Below are 18,643 nucleotides of genomic sequence, written 5' to 3' on the forward strand. Positions count from 1 at the left end.
CAGCCAATCACGTGGCAGCAGCTCAGTGTATTCAGGCAGGTAGACGAGGGCAAACTGACCTGTTGAAAGGTCCACAGTCACCTGATCTCAGTCCAGCAGCGCACCTCCGGGATGTGGTGGACCCAGGTGTCCGAGGAAGGTTTCCAGCACCATGAATATAACAACAACACAACGGGACAGAGGTTGATGTTTATGACGTGTTTTTATGTCTGATGTGTTTCCTTATGTTAGTGAGGGACTCGCAGCGAGGTGTACCTAACAAAGTGGTCGATGAGTGTATAAACGTGTTTCTGACGCTCCGCTGTTTCCCAAACCTGCAGCAGGTCTGTAAATACCACAGGTTTCCGGTGACGACCAGCAGGTGGCGGTAATACGCTCACAGTCGGGACGTCACCTGCGCGGACCAGAAGAAGAAGCGGGGCGGAAGTTATATCTGTGTTGTGTTTGTAACGGTTCTTGTTGGTTCCAGGCTAAACCGGGAGGACTCGTGTTACCGTGAATGTCGACGGTGTGCGTGTCTGCGGATGGAGCGGACGGTGACGGTGAGTCCATCACATCTCGGCTGAACCTCCGGTGTCGGAGCTGGTCTCTGACACGGGGCTCTCGGCCCCCGTAGCGGCGTTTCGGGTCCGGGTCTAGCTCAGCTCAGGTTTATTTACACAGCGCCAAATCGCGGCGCCACTCGTCAGACCACGCCCCGAGCCAGCACTTGGCGACCGTGGGAAGCAAAAACTCCATTTCCCGCGCGATGACGTCATGGCGGTGTTTGGGACGCTCCTCTGTGTTTACATGATGTTCGGCTCACCTTGGCCCTCAGGCACGCGCTCCGTGACGTGACTAGTGGAGACACGCTAAACCCTGTAACTGAAGGACTGATGAGAGGTGAAACGTCCATGACCTGGATGACCGAGATCCTCCACAGACACGCCTGCGTGTGTTTTATGTGTGGCTCTAACGGTTTTTCCCGTGAGGGTGGACTTGAGGGTGACAAACCCACGAAGCCCAGTGTCAGATGTGGCTCAGAGGAGACGCGCTGAGTTGCGGTTGTTTCTGTGGCAGCGTGGTTGCTGTAGTATGTGGACTCAGCTCTGGAGGGCCCGCAGAGGTCACATATGGACCTTTATTACAAAAGCTGCGGGGTCGGACTCTGACGTAATGGACGATGTTTCCCAGAAAGTTGTTTCTGTCCATCTGCAGCAGCGTTGCAGTCAGAAACCTTTGCGCTGTCCTCCACGCGACTGCACGAACGCTGCAGCTGTGTGACCAACAAAACGGCACCATCGCACAAACATGAGCGCAGACTCATGATCAGCGTTCAAACTACAAATACCGTTAATAGCAGCTCTCAGATGAGCGAAACTCAGGTTTACTGTTAAAGAGAGTGAACTCTGAGTCAGTTGCCATGGTAACTTGGAAGATTTTCTTAAAGTGCAGCAAGGGGCTGTAAACACAGTGAGGGTATATATACGTATATCTGTGCCCCCTTTGGACGACCTGAGTCACTGAGTGAAGATGAGGCTGAAATGAGATTAAAGTGAGTTTCACTGTGTTCACATTTTGTATCGATTTGTTCATAAATTCAACAATTTGAAAGATTCAGTCTCTTAAATTAATATAAATCACATAAATCAGTCTCAGTAGGTCCGACTACACGGCAGCAGACTCCAACCTGGATCCAGTTGCATGATATCTGATCACAGCTGATCGTACTGTCCACGATCTGTAAGCTGTTTGTATTTAACGAGACCATCCTTCCAAAACTGTGCTGAACTATTTCAAATGTAAATTACCAACATGTAGACATTGATTTGAAATTTCCTACAGCTTGTTTGTCTTTACAGACAAAACTTTAAATTCAAATTGTATTTTTTTCAGTTACGTGTCTGTGAGAAAGCTGCCGTCTGTCACTGAAGGCTGAAATGAGATAAAGTTATAAAACAGTAAAGACGGTGTGTTATAAAAACAGCCTGTGGCGTCCGTCGGCAACATGAAACTTGATTAAGAAACTGAAACGCTGATAAACTGTTGCGGATGTTTATGATGATGACAGAGTGACCCGAGCCCGTCCTGATTAAGATGAACATCACGGTGCGCACTAATGTGTCCAAAGACTAACATGGAGGCTCCGCTCCTTATTTACTCTTTGCTGTGGGGCATCCTGGGATCAGAGCTCCACTGATGATGACTTTCTTTACTCCTGCACATAATCTGTGATCAGCCTTTCTGGAACCAAAAACAAAGAGTTTCTGATTTTAGAGTTTGTTGAACCTGCTTCTTTGGATCACTTCCTCTGTTAGCTCACTTCCTCCGTGCTATGTTAGCGCTCCCACTAGCTGCTGCTGTCGCCTGATAAAGTAAAGGGGAATCATGTCACCAATGTCAGATCTAGCTTTTTGTGTCAGGATCAGACTGATTACTGATTCTCATATTAGATTGGCACATCACCAACGCCACAAATGTTCTCATCATAGCTGCCGGACTTCATCAGCTTCTGTCTTTCAGGAAGCAACTTTGCTGAGCAACATGGAAGCGACAGGAGCATCAGGAGACAACCTGAGTCAGCAGGTAACTCAGACGGTGGCGTGGGAACCTCCAGCAAACCTTATTTTATTTATCTGTATCTGCACCAGGATCTCCTGCTTTGAGCTTTTTAACCAAAGAATATTCACATATGATCCTGCAGCAGCATTTTATTATTATTAGTCCTTTATTTATCCAGGTAAAAAGTCTCATTGAGATGCCTGGCATCATGGCAACAAAAGTCAAGCATGTGGAAAATGTGTGTGAGTGTGTTTGCATGCACGTAGAACACTGTGAGGCTGGTGAAGACCCCACGAGCCCTATGAAGACCGTTCTGTGTCTTGTGACACACTTTCAGGATCTCCTGTGGTCCATACGTGCAGGAAACGTGAATTTGTGTGATTTTTATGGCATTTAAATTGACTGATAAAAGAAAAGACCTCCAGCTGGAGTTCGGTCTCACCTGTGAACGTCTCCGCCTTCTCATCTCCGCAGTGCAGCAACTGCGACGCAGCCTCCGCCGCATGTTGGTGTCTCGACTGTAATGAAGCTCTGTGCGGCGTCTGTGTGTCGGCGCATCGCAGAGTCACGGTGACCAGATCACACAGGCTCCTCCATCACCCGCCAGAAGGTAAAAAAACCCCACCCACACCCAGATCCAGATTCTGTTGGAGAGACACTGCTCTCTGCTGTCAGCTGACCGTCGCTGTTGACCTTTGACTTAGTGACGAGCTTCAAAAAGATCTTTTATGTTGTAAAAGTGTAGAAGCACATCCAAGTGTGTGTAAGCCACAACTTGTGAAGTATTTGGTTCGTGAATTGGAGTTTGATACAAATGAAACAGGATGTGATGGTTCCAAGAGCAGGAGCAGCCAGAGGCGCTTCAGTCCACTGTTTTTATTTATTGTTGAAGAACTGAATCCTCCAACAGCCGGACAGAGTTTAGTCTTTTTGACCCGACGGGTCGAGCTGTAGAAACGACGACTCGCTTTAATGGGGAGTGGTCTGCTAAGCCCAGCCTGTCTCTGCAGTGTTCAGCTCAGAAACACTGGTGCTTTCCAGCTTCTGTGTTTACACCATTAGCGTGTCAGGACTCCAGCGTCTCCCTCACCTGCCAAACTTCCACTGAGCTCCGAGCCCAACACGTGGAAACGAAGGGAAAGTCCCGCAGATAATATCAAACACAGTACACTCAGTATTTGTACTACATTGTTACATATTTTACTTTATTTTCATACTTTGTTTCAGGTCTGAGCGCTCGGTCCAGAGACGGTTTCAGTGGGAACCTGATTTTACCTCATCTGTTACAACCTGTTATATTATAGTAATCATCGAGATCACGGTCAGTGAGCAAACTAAGTGATAATCTGTGTGTGTGTGTGTGTGTGTGTCTCTTCAGGAAACATCTTGTCTTCTCCTACCAAGTTCTGCAGACTCCACCCATCTGAGCCACTCCAACTCATCTGCTTCACCTGTAAGCAGCTCACCTGCAGAGACTGCCAGCTGACGACTCACATGAACCACAGGTGAGCTGGGTCGGACGCGTTCTCGAGTTAAAGTGGTTGTAGTGCAGACGTGAGCCGGCACACTGAGCCGTGAGCTGCTTTTGTTTCCAGGTACCGCTTTGTCAGTGAGGCGGTGGTCAGCCTGAAGAAGCAGCTGGACGTGTACGTTCATTCCACGACGAGGCAGGAGGACACGGTGAGGCGCAGTCTGCAGGACATGGAGACCAGGTACGGCTGATGATTTCACTGTTTACTTCCTGAAAAGACGATGGCTCACCAGCAGAATAAATCCTTACTCCACAGAACCAAACAGAAATGTATATCAGCAGCTCGAGTGTTTTTAATCTTCTTAAATGTGTTTTCGTTTAGCACATTATGAGTAAATGTACAGAGGAGCAGCAGAGCGGGTGTCTTTAACCGTGTGCAGACCGGCCAACACAAAAACACCGTCTCTGTACGTTCAGTTCTGTGTTGGTCGAATCATTTGTGGGCCTGAAATCTGCCACAGAGGGCAAAAAAACAACATTTCAATTTACACAGTGGCACTGGAAATACTCTTAAACGGGAATACTGTGTGTGAGTGTGACTGGTTGTCAGTCTCTACGTGTTGGCCCTGCGACAGACCGGCGACCTGTCCAGGGTGTACTCTGCGGGGTAGGCTCCGCCCCCCCCCCTGTGACCCTGACAACGATAAGCAGAAGAGCGTGGACGGGAATAATGTGTGGCTGCCCTTGGAAAGTGTGCAGCGTGGCTTGATAAACATCCTGACCTGTGACGTCTCAAACACGGAGCAGGAAAGGATCAAAGTATCACTCGCCACAGGCTGCAGGGCCTCCTCCTGATCTCCTATCACCATACTGCGTCGGGTTTGAAGTCGTTATTGCTCGTTAACGTGAAACGCTCCCACTGTCAGACTCCGCGCTGCGGTGAATCCTCACACAGACTTTTACTCGTTATCTTCATGTTTGGAAACATTCAGAGAATTTGTGTTACATTCACTGAATTTCACTGTTCTGAGTCTCCACGCGGTAAAGCTCGCCACCTCATTCCTACTTAGTATTAATAACTTGAACCTTCCTCAGGTGCTCGCTGTCCCGTCTGAGGACTTTCTGGAAAATAACCCCCCCCTCGTGCTTCTGCTGTGTTTCAGGCTGCAGAGCATCGAGCAAACAGAGTCTCGTGTGAGGACCGAGCTGCAGGCGGGATTCGTCGCGTTTGCTAAACTTTTGAAAGCGAAAATGGTGTCACTCCTCAAAGACATAAAGGTAACATCCATCAGCTGTTTTAAATATTGTTGCCTATCTAGCAGGCTGATGTCATTTCCTGTTTCTCTCTGCAGTGTCCCCGTCTCTATCTAAGTCTTGAGAGAGAGTTGATCCGCTGCCTCAGCTTCAAGTGCACGTTTCTCATTTGTTAGAAAGTGACGCAAATCTTTTCTCAAAATAGGAACCGAATTTATGAACAGATTTTTCTTCTTGCTGATGTTTCTTAGAAGTCTTTCAGTCTGTGCTCTGAAGCTGTTGCAGTGAGTTTCACTCCTCAGCGTAGCCTTGAGTCTTATCTGCTGCTGCTCTCAGTATCAAACGTCTGTGCTCACTCAGCTTCGCACGCCAACGTTTCTGGTAAAATACAAAAAAATGGAGCGCCTAAAAAATGATTAAAGTGTGTGTGTGTGTGCGCGCGTGTGTGTGTGTGTGTGTGTGTGTGTGTGTGTGTGTAGAAGGTGTATGAGCTGGAATGTGAGCAGATTCAGGGGAGGATGGTGAAGATGAAGCAGCTGCAGCAGAGCCAAATGTCCATGAAGGAAACGCTCGAAAAGGCCCGAAATCTCACCGACCTGCCGACCCTGCTCTCACACACCGCACAGGTACACAGAGATGTGGCAGACACACTGCAGCTGTACTCATCATACCATAATATGAAAACATGCGAGGCGCACTGACTCTCAAAATGCTGTGTGACTAATATTGAATATTGAAGTCTTTACAGAGCGATAGAGACGTTTAAACATGTAAATCATACATGAACAGTCATGACAGAAATCTAACAACAACAGTTAGAAGCAAAGAGACTGGAGTTGTTTCCATGTTCATGGATGTCGCCTATCTTCACTAATGTCTGCTGTAGATGCGAAACTGTGGGAGGAGCCAGTCCTCACTGGTACGTCCCCACAGAGTTAGACTAAAGTCCATCAAAGCCAGGCTTTCCTCCCTTATCTGGCTCAACAAAGATTAAAACCCCTAAAAAGGACGTTTCGCACATCATGTGACTCTTAAGTCATGCACAGGGATCCCTATGAGCGTCCCCCAATCATATCAGATAATCATTGTTTATAAAAATCTTTGAAAACAAAACGCAACACTGTTGCAAACAAACAGAAGTTGTGCAGAAAACGTTAATCTGGTGATGTAGAGCGTAGACGGTGAACCAACCATTTTATCCTTGCTTTGTTTTCTCTGCCAGATTAAAACCCAAATGAAGGAGCTTCTAGATCAGGACTCGGACCCCCCTCTGAAAATGCCTGAAGTGAAGCTCATTACCAAGTTGGGTTACGAGGAAACCCTCTCTGAGCTTTGTAAGTCCGCTCGTGTATCTGTTTGTTATGTTGTGTCTTCAGCTTTGCAGCGGATGCTCGGCCGTACGTGTGGAAACCAAACCGAATCATTTTACGAGCTCAGAGTTCATGTCGATGCTGTTTGAGTTTGGATGTAGTTTAATCGAGAGAAAATAATTGCTGCACCCTCCTCCATCTCCTCTTCCTCCATTGTTTCGGTTTCCAGGTAACCTTCATGTTTCCTGGATCCCTTTCGCTGTGCCACCAACCTTGGATAAAAACACAGGAACTCCGGCGACTCCTGCTGCCCCTCCTCCCACCTCCACCTGCAACCCCATCTCCAGCACCGTGATGGACAGCGCCTCTGCTTCTCATTCGCTTCATCTGTCGTTTACATCCTCATCTGCCCCCACACATGGAACAGACTCCACTTCTTTCAAGTCTCCCTCCACCTGTCTGGCATCCCCCGGCCTCCAAACTGAGGCGGCCGGTTACAGTGCTACACCTGTTCCTGATGACTGTGCTGCTACACCTTCTCCATCCTCACAGTCAAGTTCATCTTCGGCCCTTTGGAAATTTTCGCCCAACCTAACCCTTTATAATCTCCTCACTCGCAACCAGGTTGGCACTCAGGAATCGGTCAATCCTCGATCTCCGCCCTCGAGTTCCCCATCGGGTCAGTTGAGTCATGCTCTCCCTCCAACCGCCACCTCTCCTGCAACCTCCAACAGGCCCCTCCCCCCATCCTGTAATGCCCCAGGCGCTCCAACCAGCCGTGCCTCTCCTTTGTGCACGCTCTTATCCAGCTGCTCCACTTCCATTACCCCTCCTGCTCACATCTCCACCTTTCCATTGCCCACTGACAGCACCCCTCAAACTGGCAAAGCTATGAACTGTAACCCACCAGCTACCACCAGTGTTCTCCCTCCACCATCAACGTCTGTGTCTGCTCAGCCCAGCGTTCCTCTGTCCTCCACGACCGCCATGTTTCCCTCCTCCATCACTCCTTCCATCTCCACCCGTCCCAGTCTGTCAGCACTTGTGTCCAGTCAGCCCACTATTCCTCCATCCTCCACAACCTCCATGTTTCCCCACTCCTCCACCTCCTCTTATACTCCTTCCACCTCCACCAATCCAGTGTTCACCGGCTCCATCGCTCAAGCCAACACCTCCCCCGACACACCTGTTACCATCAGTAGCTTCTCGTCACCACATTTAACCAATCAGTTGTCTGCGTTTCCCCCCTCCTCCTTATCCACCCCTCTTCCCACCTCCACCTGTCCAGCAGCCACCACCGCGTCTGTTTTCCAGACTCTCGACAGCCGTGTCACTAACCTGGTTGTTCCAGATAGTTCCACGTGTCGCCCTTTGGCGTGGCTCTTGCCCTACGATCAGTGTAATCTTCGTCTGTCCTCCTCCGCCTGCCCCTCGTCTGTTTCTCCTCCAACCGTCTCTTCCACCTGCCCACCTGCTCAGATTTCTAACTCGCCGAGCGCCTCTCCGAATCAGTTCAAACCTCTTGTTACACATTCAAGCATGGTGTTGGCTGGTTCTCCAGCCACCTCCTCCACATTAAACTCCGCCCGTCCCGTGTCCTCCTGGTGCCTCCTCCCCCAAACAAGTAACTTCAGTAATCCTAACCTACTTGTTCCAGTCACCTCTGATGCCACCACCACCTCCTCGACAACCATAAACTCCTCCTCCACCAGCCCACCCACATCCACCTTTGCTGTTCTGACCAGCAGTAACGCTGCTTCGCCTGTTCCCGTCAGCATTCCTTCATCTCTTTGGAGTTCCTCGTCCACTTCGTCCTCTGTAGCTTTTGTATACTCCTCCTCTGCCACCCCGCCCAGCACCACCTGCTCCACAGCGGCGCACAGCTCGCTGCTCCACACGTCTCGCTCGCTGCTCCACACGTCTCACTCGCTTTTTCCAGTCAGCAGTCTCAGTACGTCACAGATCTTCGCTCCCTCTATCACTCCAACCATGTCGTCCTTCATCAGTTCTCCCTCCTCCGCCACCAGTTGTTCATCTCCCAGCTATTTGTTCCTCCCCCAAACTGACGCCTCCCGTTCCTCAGTTGTTCTCAGCATGCTGCCTGCCGGCTCCACGTTCCCCCTGTCGGCGGGTCAGTTTCTATCCTCACTTAAACCCGTCCAACCACTGCAGGTTCTGAACCAAACCGCTGGTCCTCACTGGAACCAGCCCACCATCGTCATGCTGACCAACACTCAGAGTATGTATCAGGTGCTGCTCAACGAGACTGCTCTCATCAGGCTGCCTGATCATCGCGCTTTCCATCCGGCCTCGGCGCAGAAACGAAGCGGCCTCGAGGAAAGCACCATCACAGAAGTGAGTCCAGAGACTTCTGCGGGAAACTCTAGCTGCGACGGACCGAGCGGCACGTTACCGTCAGAGCAGCAAACCATGGAGGATACGAGCCCGGCTTTACCCAGCAGCCCTTTGTCCTCGCTTCAGGAACTCGACAGCACACTTCATCCCCCCTCCCCTCAGGAACAGACTCAGCAGGTTCCCGTGGAGGGCTTGGTGGTTGACTCTCGCTGTGATAGCACTATACAAGATACTGAGGAGGTCCGGGAAACGAAAGAAACCGAGCACGCCACTTGTGTCTCTGACGAAGCAAAACCGAACGCCCTCGAGCCAAAAGACGACTTACCAACACTGGTAACTCCTGACAAGGACATCGAAGAGCTGAGCGCCGTGATTGGACAGGAGGACTTCAGTCTGAGTCGGTGGCAGCCCAAAGTGTCCGTATTGAGACTGCCTGTGTCCCTGCCAAGATTTGGACGGTCCCTTCCCAGTTTTCGTCTGTTACCTGGAGAGACTGAAGATGAGATTTACCTGGAGGAAATGAGCGACGACTGTCAGGTAGGATGCACGATCTGTAACCCAGGCAAACTTGAGAAAGTTGGATTATAAAATGAACCGCTCAGCTTTAAGAGACTGTCGTCGTTGTGCTCCGTTGCAGTCCGATGCCGAAGACGGGCCGGCTGACAAAGAGGATTTCATGAAGCCGGAATCGTCCCCAGACTCTCCGATAACCCTGGAGATTCTTGCCTGCTCGGTTTGTGCATCGCCCGGCACTTCGATCATCTGCTCTGCCTGCGGTCGAGGATACCACAGAGACTGCCACGTCCCCCCAGTTGGACTCGACTTTTGGTAAGAAAAATAATTTTTATCCTTTTGCTTCTTTAAGATGACTGAAGTCCACTGATGTGTGACCATTGGATTGAAAATCAATCTAAAGCCTGTTCAAAAAGGTTTTTTTTTTCATTTTAAGTTATTATGAACAAAACTCAACTCTTTCCTGATTTACTTTTATTATGAAACCTCTGCAGGAAGTCTCTTAACATTGATTCTGTTCATCTGGACGTTTCCAGAGAAACGTTTCGTCATCATCAGGTGACTTGTTCAGCCTCAGCTGACTGCAGGTTTCAATCTTATAAACAGGACATTTGCATAATGACTGAAACAGCCCAGTGAGGGAACAACGGGCTGTGAGGTCAGTTCCTTCAGCATTGATATGCAAATCAGGCTGTGTGATTTAACCAAAATCTCATATCCCGATATCAGACGTCTATCGTCCCGATAACCATATAAGTCACAAAACTTTAACATTTATCTAAATTCTGTGAATCTCGGGCAGCTCGACTTGTGTGAAGTGTTTCCAGCTGGAGTCGAGTGTTTTAACCGATGCATGAAACGACACATTTTTAGACATAAGTTGTAACGGCGCCGTTTCTTTGTGAGTATTTATTACATGGCGTGCTGCGGGGAAAAGCCTGTTCTAACGTTTGAGTCTAAGGTTTATTTTTTAGCACCTGGCGGCTCTTTTTTTGCTTCTCATCTGTTAATAATCTGCTCTTTCACGTGATTCAGTTTATTTTGAAAAGTCTCAACAGGATCTTGAGCTTTATTGTGAAAGGTTTATGTGGAACATAAACAAGCGGACACGCGATGCTGTTACCGTCGTTGTTGCTAACGACAACACATAAAAACAGGCGCTTGTCTGTCTGTAGTGTGGTGATATTAAATATAAGAGAAAGAGAGAACTTTAAGAAAGGAATATAGCCACTGCAGTGACATCAGAACATGAAAAAATATTGACGTAAACAGTTTATTTTTCGACACCACGAAACAAACAACAGCGTAAAATGAAACGATGGATATATATGGTTATATCGAACAGCCGTACTGCAAATTGCTGTCATGACAAGTCTTAATGCTGAAGGAACTGACCTCCCAGCCCGTTGTTCCCTCAGTGGGCTGTTTCAGTCATTGTGCAAATGTCCTGTTTATAAGATTGAGACCTGCAGTCAGCTGAGACTGAACAAGTCACCTGATGATGACGAAACGTTTCTCTGGAAACGTCCAGATGAACAGAATCAGCTCTTTGGGTTTTCCTTACCTGGTGATTAAGCATCAAAACCTCTGCAGGAAGTGCATACTATGAGTGTCAGTAACATCACACAGTGAAGTGACCTCTGCTGTTTGACCTTGTCCTGCAGGTCAGAGTGGGCCTGTTCATTATGTCAGAACCTGTCAGACCCGTCGGACCCCTACAGCACCGAGAGACTTCAGCGCACCAGCCTCAGTCTGCAGAGCCTCAGGGTCACAAACGCTTACTCATGAACCTCACTTCACAACGTGACTCTTGTCTCCATCGGTTTGTGGTAGATTTTCTTCTAAAGTTTTGTGTGTTGTGTCTGTTTTTGTTTTTCAGAGGTGCGAGTGTCTCGTTCTGCATCTGAAGGTTGAAGTCTGCAGTCGGTGCTCTCAGGTCAGTCTGAACAAAGCTCCAGTCAGAGTAGAAGCTTTTAGCAGCTAACAAGTTTATACACTTCATAAAAGGTGCATGAATGAAAATAAACCTGGGAAACGCAAAATAAAGGGTCTCCTGTAGCTGTCGTTGAACCAGCAGGTGGCGCTCCTGCAGCCTGATCAGGTCACAGCGATGAAGACTTTCTGTTTTCTTCTCTTCAGTTTGGCGGTTTGTCTCGGCTGAAGTCGATATCGGACCGCCTGACCCTCCGCCGGCCTCCTCCGTATCAAACGGCCGCGGAGCTCGTCTCTGACATGTGGACTCTGTTTAAAGACGCCTCTCAGGTACGCACGGAGCAGGTGGAGTCAAACATGGAGCCGATGAACTGTTTGTCTCTCTTTAATGAATTAATGAGACGGTGTTAAACTGTACTTTTTGATACTATCATGAAATTAAAATGCCGGATGGATGAAACACATTAATTATTCCATTAATAATAATAATAATAATAATAATAATCCAGGTCTCTAAAGAGCTGTTTGTGCTTGTGAGCACAGCTGCTCAGTTATAAGGACACAAAGTAAAATATGGCTCGCCTTCATAACGTCCAACTTTTTTATGCAGGTATTTGTTTTAAAACTGTACCTTAAACTTTCACCACTAGGAGGCAGAGTTTTACCATGAAGCCTGAGTGGCGTTGCCTCGGTGATAAGAGCAGCAGAGTTGTGCTGTGGATGTGAGAGTCTGTGGTCCTGATCAGCTGTTCCCCGCCCCTCACCCCGCGGCACCTGTCCCTGAAACGTCAAAGAAACCTGAAGGATACGGCGCCTTTTTAGCGGCTGCGAAAGCCGTGCTTCCTGTTAACCTGCTGCTACTGTTAGTTCCCCGAGTTTAAAGAGAGAGCAGGAAAATGACCTGGAGTCAGTCTTACCTGTTCAGGTGATACCTGTCCGCTAGTGTCGGCTAATTATTCTCGACCTCATCGAGCACTGCTGTATGTGAGTGTGGCGTCGATGCGCCGGCTTCCTTTCTCGTCCTCACAGGTGTTTCACGTCTGAAGATGTTGGACGTATAATTTGAAAATAAGTAATCAGAATTTAGGGCTGATTTCACCGCCTGCAGCCATGTTTGCCGTGCAGCTGACGCGCGAGCTTTGGCTTCTTTCAGTGACGCCGAGCTGCCGACGCTCGGCTTCAGCGCAGACTCGCTGAGATAACTGAGCAGCAGGACGAGCCGTCACTCTGCCTTCTCTCTGCTGTTTTCAGGACGACGAGTTGCAGAAACTGCGGGAAAGTTTCCGGATGAAGTTGGTGGAAACTCTGAGTTCGGAGCTCCATCCTTCACTCCTCACCGCACCGAACTCAAACCCGCAAACTGCCGCTGGACACGCAAGCAGATCGCAGCGTGGCCGAGAAGACGAGAGCTTAAAGTTGGAAAAAGAAGAAGGGTTAATACCGGAATCCAAACTCGAGGACTTCAGGAAGAGACTGAGAGACTTTCTGGATCTAAAGGGAAGTCCTGGTCCAAAGAGGAGAAAGAGAGACGATGACTGAGGAGGTTTTAAATGACCAAGAAATCTCTGCACAGCTGCTTTTTTCTTTTTTTAACCCATGAATGTACGAGTGACCTCAGCAATAGTTCGTATATGACCTTTACACATAAAATGAAGGAGAAACTGCCCGTCGCAGTTTCCTGTAGCAAGCGGCCGTCTTCAGATGTCATAAGTTTGTGTGAAAAGCCCAGCGAGACTGAACGTAGCGCGATGGAAACGACGCGACTAACCGTGCGTGTGACCGGAAACACGCTCGTCTGCTCCGCCTTCATCGGTTTGTTTCCTCGCTGCTTTTAAAAACCAAAATCAGAGTTTCAGCGGCTCAAAGAAAATAAAAACCTGTCCTGATGCAGATTTGATCGGTGGAAGCTCGGCTCTGTGCGCTCGGTGCTGGAGCTCCTCCAGGGGTGCAGGGGCTCCTCCAGATGTGCAGGGGCTCCTCCAGATGTGCAGGGGCTCCTCCAGGTGTGCTGCACTCTGATGTACAGGAAGCATCTGAGCTCACAGCAGGCAGCTGTAGACAGTTACAGCACGAGTAACTTTAAAAAGCATTTTTCAGAAACGCCATGTGCCTTAATTTAAAGCCGCCCACAGAACCTGGAAACCCAGCCGCTGATGATGAAGTCAGTTTCTGAGTGGCCGCCGCGTGTAACCCCACAGGAGTATTAACCCCGTCGTCTCTCACTGACAGCGTGAAAAACCGCTAAAGGTTTCCTCTGCGGTGGGCGGGACGCGTCCTCGCCAGCGCTTCTGTATTTCTGCACTCAGTTCGCTGCATCTGCGAGTCGTAATCGATGATTTTGGTCTGAACTTTAAACAATATTTTTGGTATGAAAAAGTTCATTTTTCCGGGAGTGGTCACATCTTAGAGGCAAGAATTTTTCAGTATTTCACATTTTTCTTCAAAAAGGGATGAAATGATGGCGGCATCGCTCGGCCCAGTGTCCGTGCTGTGAGCGCTCTGACTTTATAAACATTAAACGGGTGATTTTGTCTGAGACTTTGTGCCGGGCTCGATTTTACCGCCTTATGTAAAGTGAGTGTGACACGTTCATTCAGGCAGGAAGCTGTTACTTTTGTAATTACAGCGAGTCCTCGGTGGCAGTTTTGTTACCTTTACTACTGTCAGATTTCATCTCTTTGGCAGCTGATCAGCCATAATGTGTTCTAATTTTTGGTATTTCCCCTGAAAGCTGAGGCGCGCACGCCTGCAGCGAGTAGCGTGACATGTTTACAGGTTAGTCCGAGTTTTCTCGTTTGATATTTCATGTTTTACACGAACGTTGTTTTTTCTCTTACGATGAAATACGCAGAGAATTTACTTTAACATATATAAAAATATAACATTAAAATAAACGTTTTTTTCCATAACTGACTGGCTTTGTATCTGAGATGAGTCTCGTGTATTTACTGTGAACATTCAGTCGACATGTGATTTATTGTAACAGGCGACTCTGTATTTGATCTTTGTCTTCAGTATTTGACCCACATGCTGCTGAGGTCTCAGCTGTTGTTTATTCCTTCATTCCAGCTTTATGACGAGATTTGTTTCCTAATCACTTCATGTCGCTGTCTTATCTTTCTTTAATAATTATATGTCAAAGCTGTCGTGTCCAAACGGATCCCAGTCACACATCTGTGGAACCAATGAGCCGGTTCATGTTTCCCCTGGTGTTGGTTGGGGAACTCTGACTCGTTTCTTTGTGTGCGCAGTTCGATGTCATGCACATACCTGTGTTCAAACTTTATTGTGAAAGTCTGTGTTTATGTTCCCTTTTTTTAGGAATTTGAAATAATTTTACTTTGATGACTCATCGAAAAAATAAAAATCTACTGAAAAAGAGAAACGGGAATCAGAACAAGAATTCAAATCTAAACGTGGATTCTTCTTCGGCTGTACATTTTATCAAAGAAAATGTTGGGCTGTGTTTTAAAAAATACCATTAAATTTTTTTTTCACGTGACTGTAAATCACATCTTTACTCAGAACACAAATTCCTTTGTGCTTGCATCAGGAGGCCGTGAAAGTCTGCCAAATGCACCATCCGCTGTGGAAACCCCGTGAGACTTTGATCGTTGTCTTATTGAAATTTCTCGGTAGGCTGAAAATCGTGCGGTGGGACAAACCGCGTTTAAACCAAATGATTAAGTGTAAACTTCGAGAGTCTTAGAGTCGACGATAAAAAGGTCACATATTTGTCTGCATGATTTATACACCAAATATGGCCCCGAGGGATCCAGTAATGAATAAAGATCAGATAACTTGGTCTAAATTTGTTGGAAATTAATCCTCCTTTGATATCAAATTAAATGATTTGTTGAGGAAAATAATAATCAGTTAAGTTCTGCGGCTGCTGAAGAAAAACAGGAAGAATAAGGTTGTTCAGCTGGGAGCCAGCAGGTGGAGCCAAAGAGGCGCAGAAACGAAGCTCGTCGTTTAATCGACGCGCTCTGCAGCACATAGTCTTTCCCCACTGAGACCAACCCAGCTGCACAAATCTGCAGATTTTCACACGATGCAAAAATGTCCCAATAACTGAAAAATGAGACAGAGACACGCCCTCAATGTCCCCTCACTTCAAAACAGGTCAGATGGTATAAGAGCAGAAAGGTTGTAAACAACAGAGAAAGGTCATTATATCACCACCACCCCACTCCCACCCCCACCCACCAATCAGAGTGGTGCAAAAATGTCCTAAAATGTTCCCACAATTAGTGAAAGCCCTGAAATACCCTCAAAAAGACACCGACACAAGCACGTACACAAAGATGCTCATATCTGCCTCCATATCTGCCTCGTTACTGCTGTAATAAGACTCCAGATAAGACCCTCCACCAAGCACGGGCTGCAGTCCGACTGGGCTGTGACTCACAGCTCCGAAGCCCCGCCCACACGGGGTACATAAACCGGCGATCTGAAGCGGCGCCTCCAGATCTTTGGCATCTATTGTCAGCAAACCTGAACTGATTCCTGATGGTGGTACAGGAGAAAAGTCGTATGGAGGCGATGGAGGGGAACCAGCAGAGGGTGGAGGTGAACATCCTGCTGCTCGGAGCTCACAATGTCGGCAAGTCCGGTGAGTAAAGATCAAACTGGCTCATTTCCAGAATATTTCACCTTTGCTTACAGAACATTTTCATGTTGATTCGTTAGAAATATCCTCCTCTTTATGTTTCTCTTCTCGTATTTTCACTTCATTTCTAGTTTTCTAGCTCAAATGTTGCTCAGAGGAAGCAGCTCTGTAGTCATCTATGAACATATTTCAATGTTCTGATTTCTGTTTTTACTTTGCAGTGTTTTCTTTGATCTAATGATCTTTTCTCTCTGTGCAGCTCTCACCGTCAGATTTCTGACCAGGAGATTCATCAGCGAGTACGGCGACATCGGTGAGAGCTCTGTCTGTTCAGTCAGAGAGAACGTGTGTGTTCACATGCTCCGACTGTTCGAAATCATTATTCAGTGTCAGTACTATGAATATTTATTCACGCTTCCCCTTTATCTCGCGTTCTTTCAGAGTCAGTTTACAGCCGAGTTGACAGAATTGATGGGCAGGAGATCTGCTTCAACATCTGGGACTCTCAGTATGCACAGGTAGGTCTCCACCTGGCTGCACCTCGCACACACACAGGTGTATTTCCAGCTCTTTAAAATGTGATCCTTTATATTAAAACACCTTTTTGGTTCCCAAATTGTGGCTGAGCAAACAGATTTAAAAAATATATTAGACACCAGTGCTAAAGATGGAGCGGGTACCACACATCAGTATCCATGGTGATTAAAGGGCATCTTAAATCTGAGATAAACATGATTAATAAAATAAACATGGGGAAAGTGTTTGCTAAGGTCATAGGTCAAGTGTCTCCAATAGAGCTCTATACCAAGGAACGTCAGAAGAGTCGCCCCCTGATGGTCAATAGACAGAATGCAGACTGAGGACCAATCGTTTATATCGAGCGTGTGGTTAGTTTAGTTCGACAGATTCGTTTGGGGAACCTTTTTGCATAAATTTGCATATTAACACCATAAATAATGATGTGAGCATGAATTTTAGAGTTTGTGCGTTTGCTTTCTCTACAGCCCGGAGAGAAGAGTTCATCCGTCAGCGACAAACAGCTGCAGTGGGCTGACGGGATGATCCTCGTCTACAACATGTGTGATCGCAGCAGCTTCGACGTTGTCCAGCAGCAGCTGCAGCAGATACGTCGAAGCAGGAAGCCGTCCTCTGTCCCCATCATCATCGTGGCAAACAAACGCGACCTGCAGCGGCACCGCAGCGTCTCTGGCGAGGAGGGACGGTTGCTCGCCCTGTCCCAACAGTGTGGCTTCTTCGAGGTGTCCGCGGCGGAGACGTACCACGGCGTCCTGCTGGTGTTTCACCGCCTGGTCGACCTCGTGAAAGAGACGCGAGCTATAAGAAAAAGCATGGCCGGCGTCCGAGGGATCGTCAGGAGCGTGTCTGCAGTGTTTGCAAAGAAACGGGCGGAGTAGACTCAACATGCAAAGGTTGTTTTTGCTCATTCTGATGAGATGAAAACGTCAGGGCGAGAATTTCCTGTCAGATGCCTCCTGAGTGAAGTCAAAGGTCAGATACGAGACGGGCTGAGGAGGTTGAGAGAACGATTCTTTGTTGGAAGGTCGACGGTAAAGCTGGTCAGAGAAAAGTTGTTTCAGAATAAAGAGGGGCGGCTGGAGCTGAAGACCTTTAGCTCAGCTAGCAGAGAGGCGATGAATATCTCGGCACTTATCAGACACTGACACGAAGTTTCTTCCTCAGAGGATGAATCCTAATTACACAGGTGGTCCTCTGACTTTTCCATTAGCCGCACAGGCAGGATGCTCTTCCATCCGATGAGCTGACGAACTCTTCCAGCACCGAAGAGCGTGAACCCGACTGACTTCAGTCACGTAACCTCCTCTGATTAAATTCTGGTAACCATTCTATCGAACCAATAGTGTTGTAATAGGGCCGACATTATACGCTCCATTCTTTGGTTTGTGACCAAACGTGTAAAAACACTGACTGTAGCATTAGCCTCGTGTGTAGTCTTTAGCACGCTAAGGTAGCAAGCATGCACTAAATTTGCATTGTTTCAGAAAATATTTTAAAAGCTCAACAAATTCTCGAGTTCCCCTTGAAACATCTGAAATCATCAGGACTCTGCAGCCTGGTGGGAATGTCGGAAAGTTGTGTGTCAGACGGACGTCTTTAATTCATCAGCTACTTACATTTCTGTTGGATTAAAAAACTGGTTTAGATGTGAACTCGCTCACTGACTGACGATCAGCGTTTTTTCTGGCTGTGATTTCAAACAGGTTATCGGGTTCTCCAGACACTAAACTTACACCATCATGGACCTGCAGGAATGCTGGGTTCAGTCTGTTTTTAGCTCCTGGATGAACGAGTGGCCCGCCGTCAGCTGACCCAGCTATCTGGGATATGAGAACAAAAGAACCTATCTGTACTGTAAAATGAATGTTTCTTTTTGTACATAAATCTATTTATTCATATCAGTGTTGTACAGAAACGTTTTCCCCCTGAAATTCAAACCTGAATAAACAACATGAACCAAAGTCACTGTTCAGTCCTCTGAGGTTTGACGAAGCTTTTATTTGAACTTGTGGCTCAGTCAGAAACACTTTCAGATCATCGTTTACATAAGTGGTTTCATACAGACAAGAGTGACAACCATAAAACCAATGATAACTTCTAAATTATCAAAACTATATT

General features: G+C 47.5%; 2 protein-coding genes across 3 annotated transcripts; both read left to right on the plus strand.

Annotated features, from left to right (window-relative positions):
- The first annotated feature begins 368 nt into the window (after window positions 1-368).
- Window positions 369-14,682, plus strand: trim33l (tripartite motif containing 33, like). 2 transcript variants are annotated; one of them, XM_005744179.1, is made up of 14 exons: window positions 369-542; window positions 2,503-2,565; window positions 3,016-3,151; window positions 3,920-4,046; window positions 4,137-4,253; window positions 5,176-5,290; window positions 5,746-5,892; window positions 6,489-6,600; window positions 6,806-9,468; window positions 9,569-9,759; window positions 11,109-11,211; window positions 11,324-11,380; window positions 11,584-11,706; window positions 12,628-14,682. In XM_005744179.1, exons 1-14 carry the CDS (start codon window positions 525-527, stop codon window positions 12,913-12,915), a joined length of 4,260 nt encoding a protein of 1,419 aa, XP_005744236.1. In that variant the 5' UTR covers window positions 369-524; the 3' UTR covers window positions 12,916-14,682. The 2 variants fall into 2 exon arrangements, with proteins under 2 accessions (XP_005744236.1, XP_005744237.1); XM_005744180.1 differs by lacking the exon at window positions 369-542 and adding an exon at window positions 576-1,534.
- A 1,002-nt stretch (window positions 14,683-15,684) lies between these two features.
- LOC102206610 (ras-like protein family member 11B) lies at window positions 15,685-18,636 on the plus strand. The gene is made up of 4 exons (XM_005744182.1): window positions 15,685-15,991; window positions 16,248-16,301; window positions 16,430-16,506; window positions 16,993-18,636. The coding sequence occupies exons 1-4, from the start codon at window positions 15,889-15,891 to the stop codon at window positions 17,401-17,403; spliced, it is 645 nt and encodes a 214-aa protein (XP_005744239.1). The 5' UTR covers window positions 15,685-15,888; the 3' UTR covers window positions 17,404-18,636.
- Window positions 18,637-18,643: the final 7 nt, after the last annotated feature.

Source organism: Pundamilia nyererei, unplaced genomic scaffold, assembly GCF_000239375.1.
Source record: "Pundamilia nyererei isolate P.nyererei 1_Seehausen unplaced genomic scaffold, PunNye1.0 scaffold00139, whole genome shotgun sequence".
NCBI classification, from domain to species: Eukaryota; Metazoa; Chordata; class Actinopteri; order Cichliformes; family Cichlidae; genus Pundamilia; species Pundamilia nyererei.

Bases quoted from the DNA above. Each gene is read 5' to 3' on its own strand.
- trim33l (XM_005744179.1), top strand. The intron at 4,047-4,136 runs GTGAGCTGGGTC...TTTTGTTTCCAG, and splicing joins ACGACTCACATGAACCACAG to GTACCGCTTTGTCAGTGAGG. The intron at 5,291-5,745 runs GTAACATCCATC...GTGTGTGTGTAG, and splicing joins CACTCCTCAAAGACATAAAG to AAGGTGTATGAGCTGGAATG.
- LOC102206610 (XM_005744182.1), top strand. From the start codon at position 15,889: ATGGTGGTACAGGAGAAAAGTCGTATGGAGGCGATGGAGGGGAACCAG. The intron at 15,992-16,247 runs GTGAGTAAAGAT...CTCTCTGTGCAG, and splicing joins TCACAATGTCGGCAAGTCCG to CTCTCACCGTCAGATTTCTG. The intron at 16,507-16,992 runs GTAGGTCTCCAC...CTTTCTCTACAG, and splicing joins GGGACTCTCAGTATGCACAG to CCCGGAGAGAAGAGTTCATC.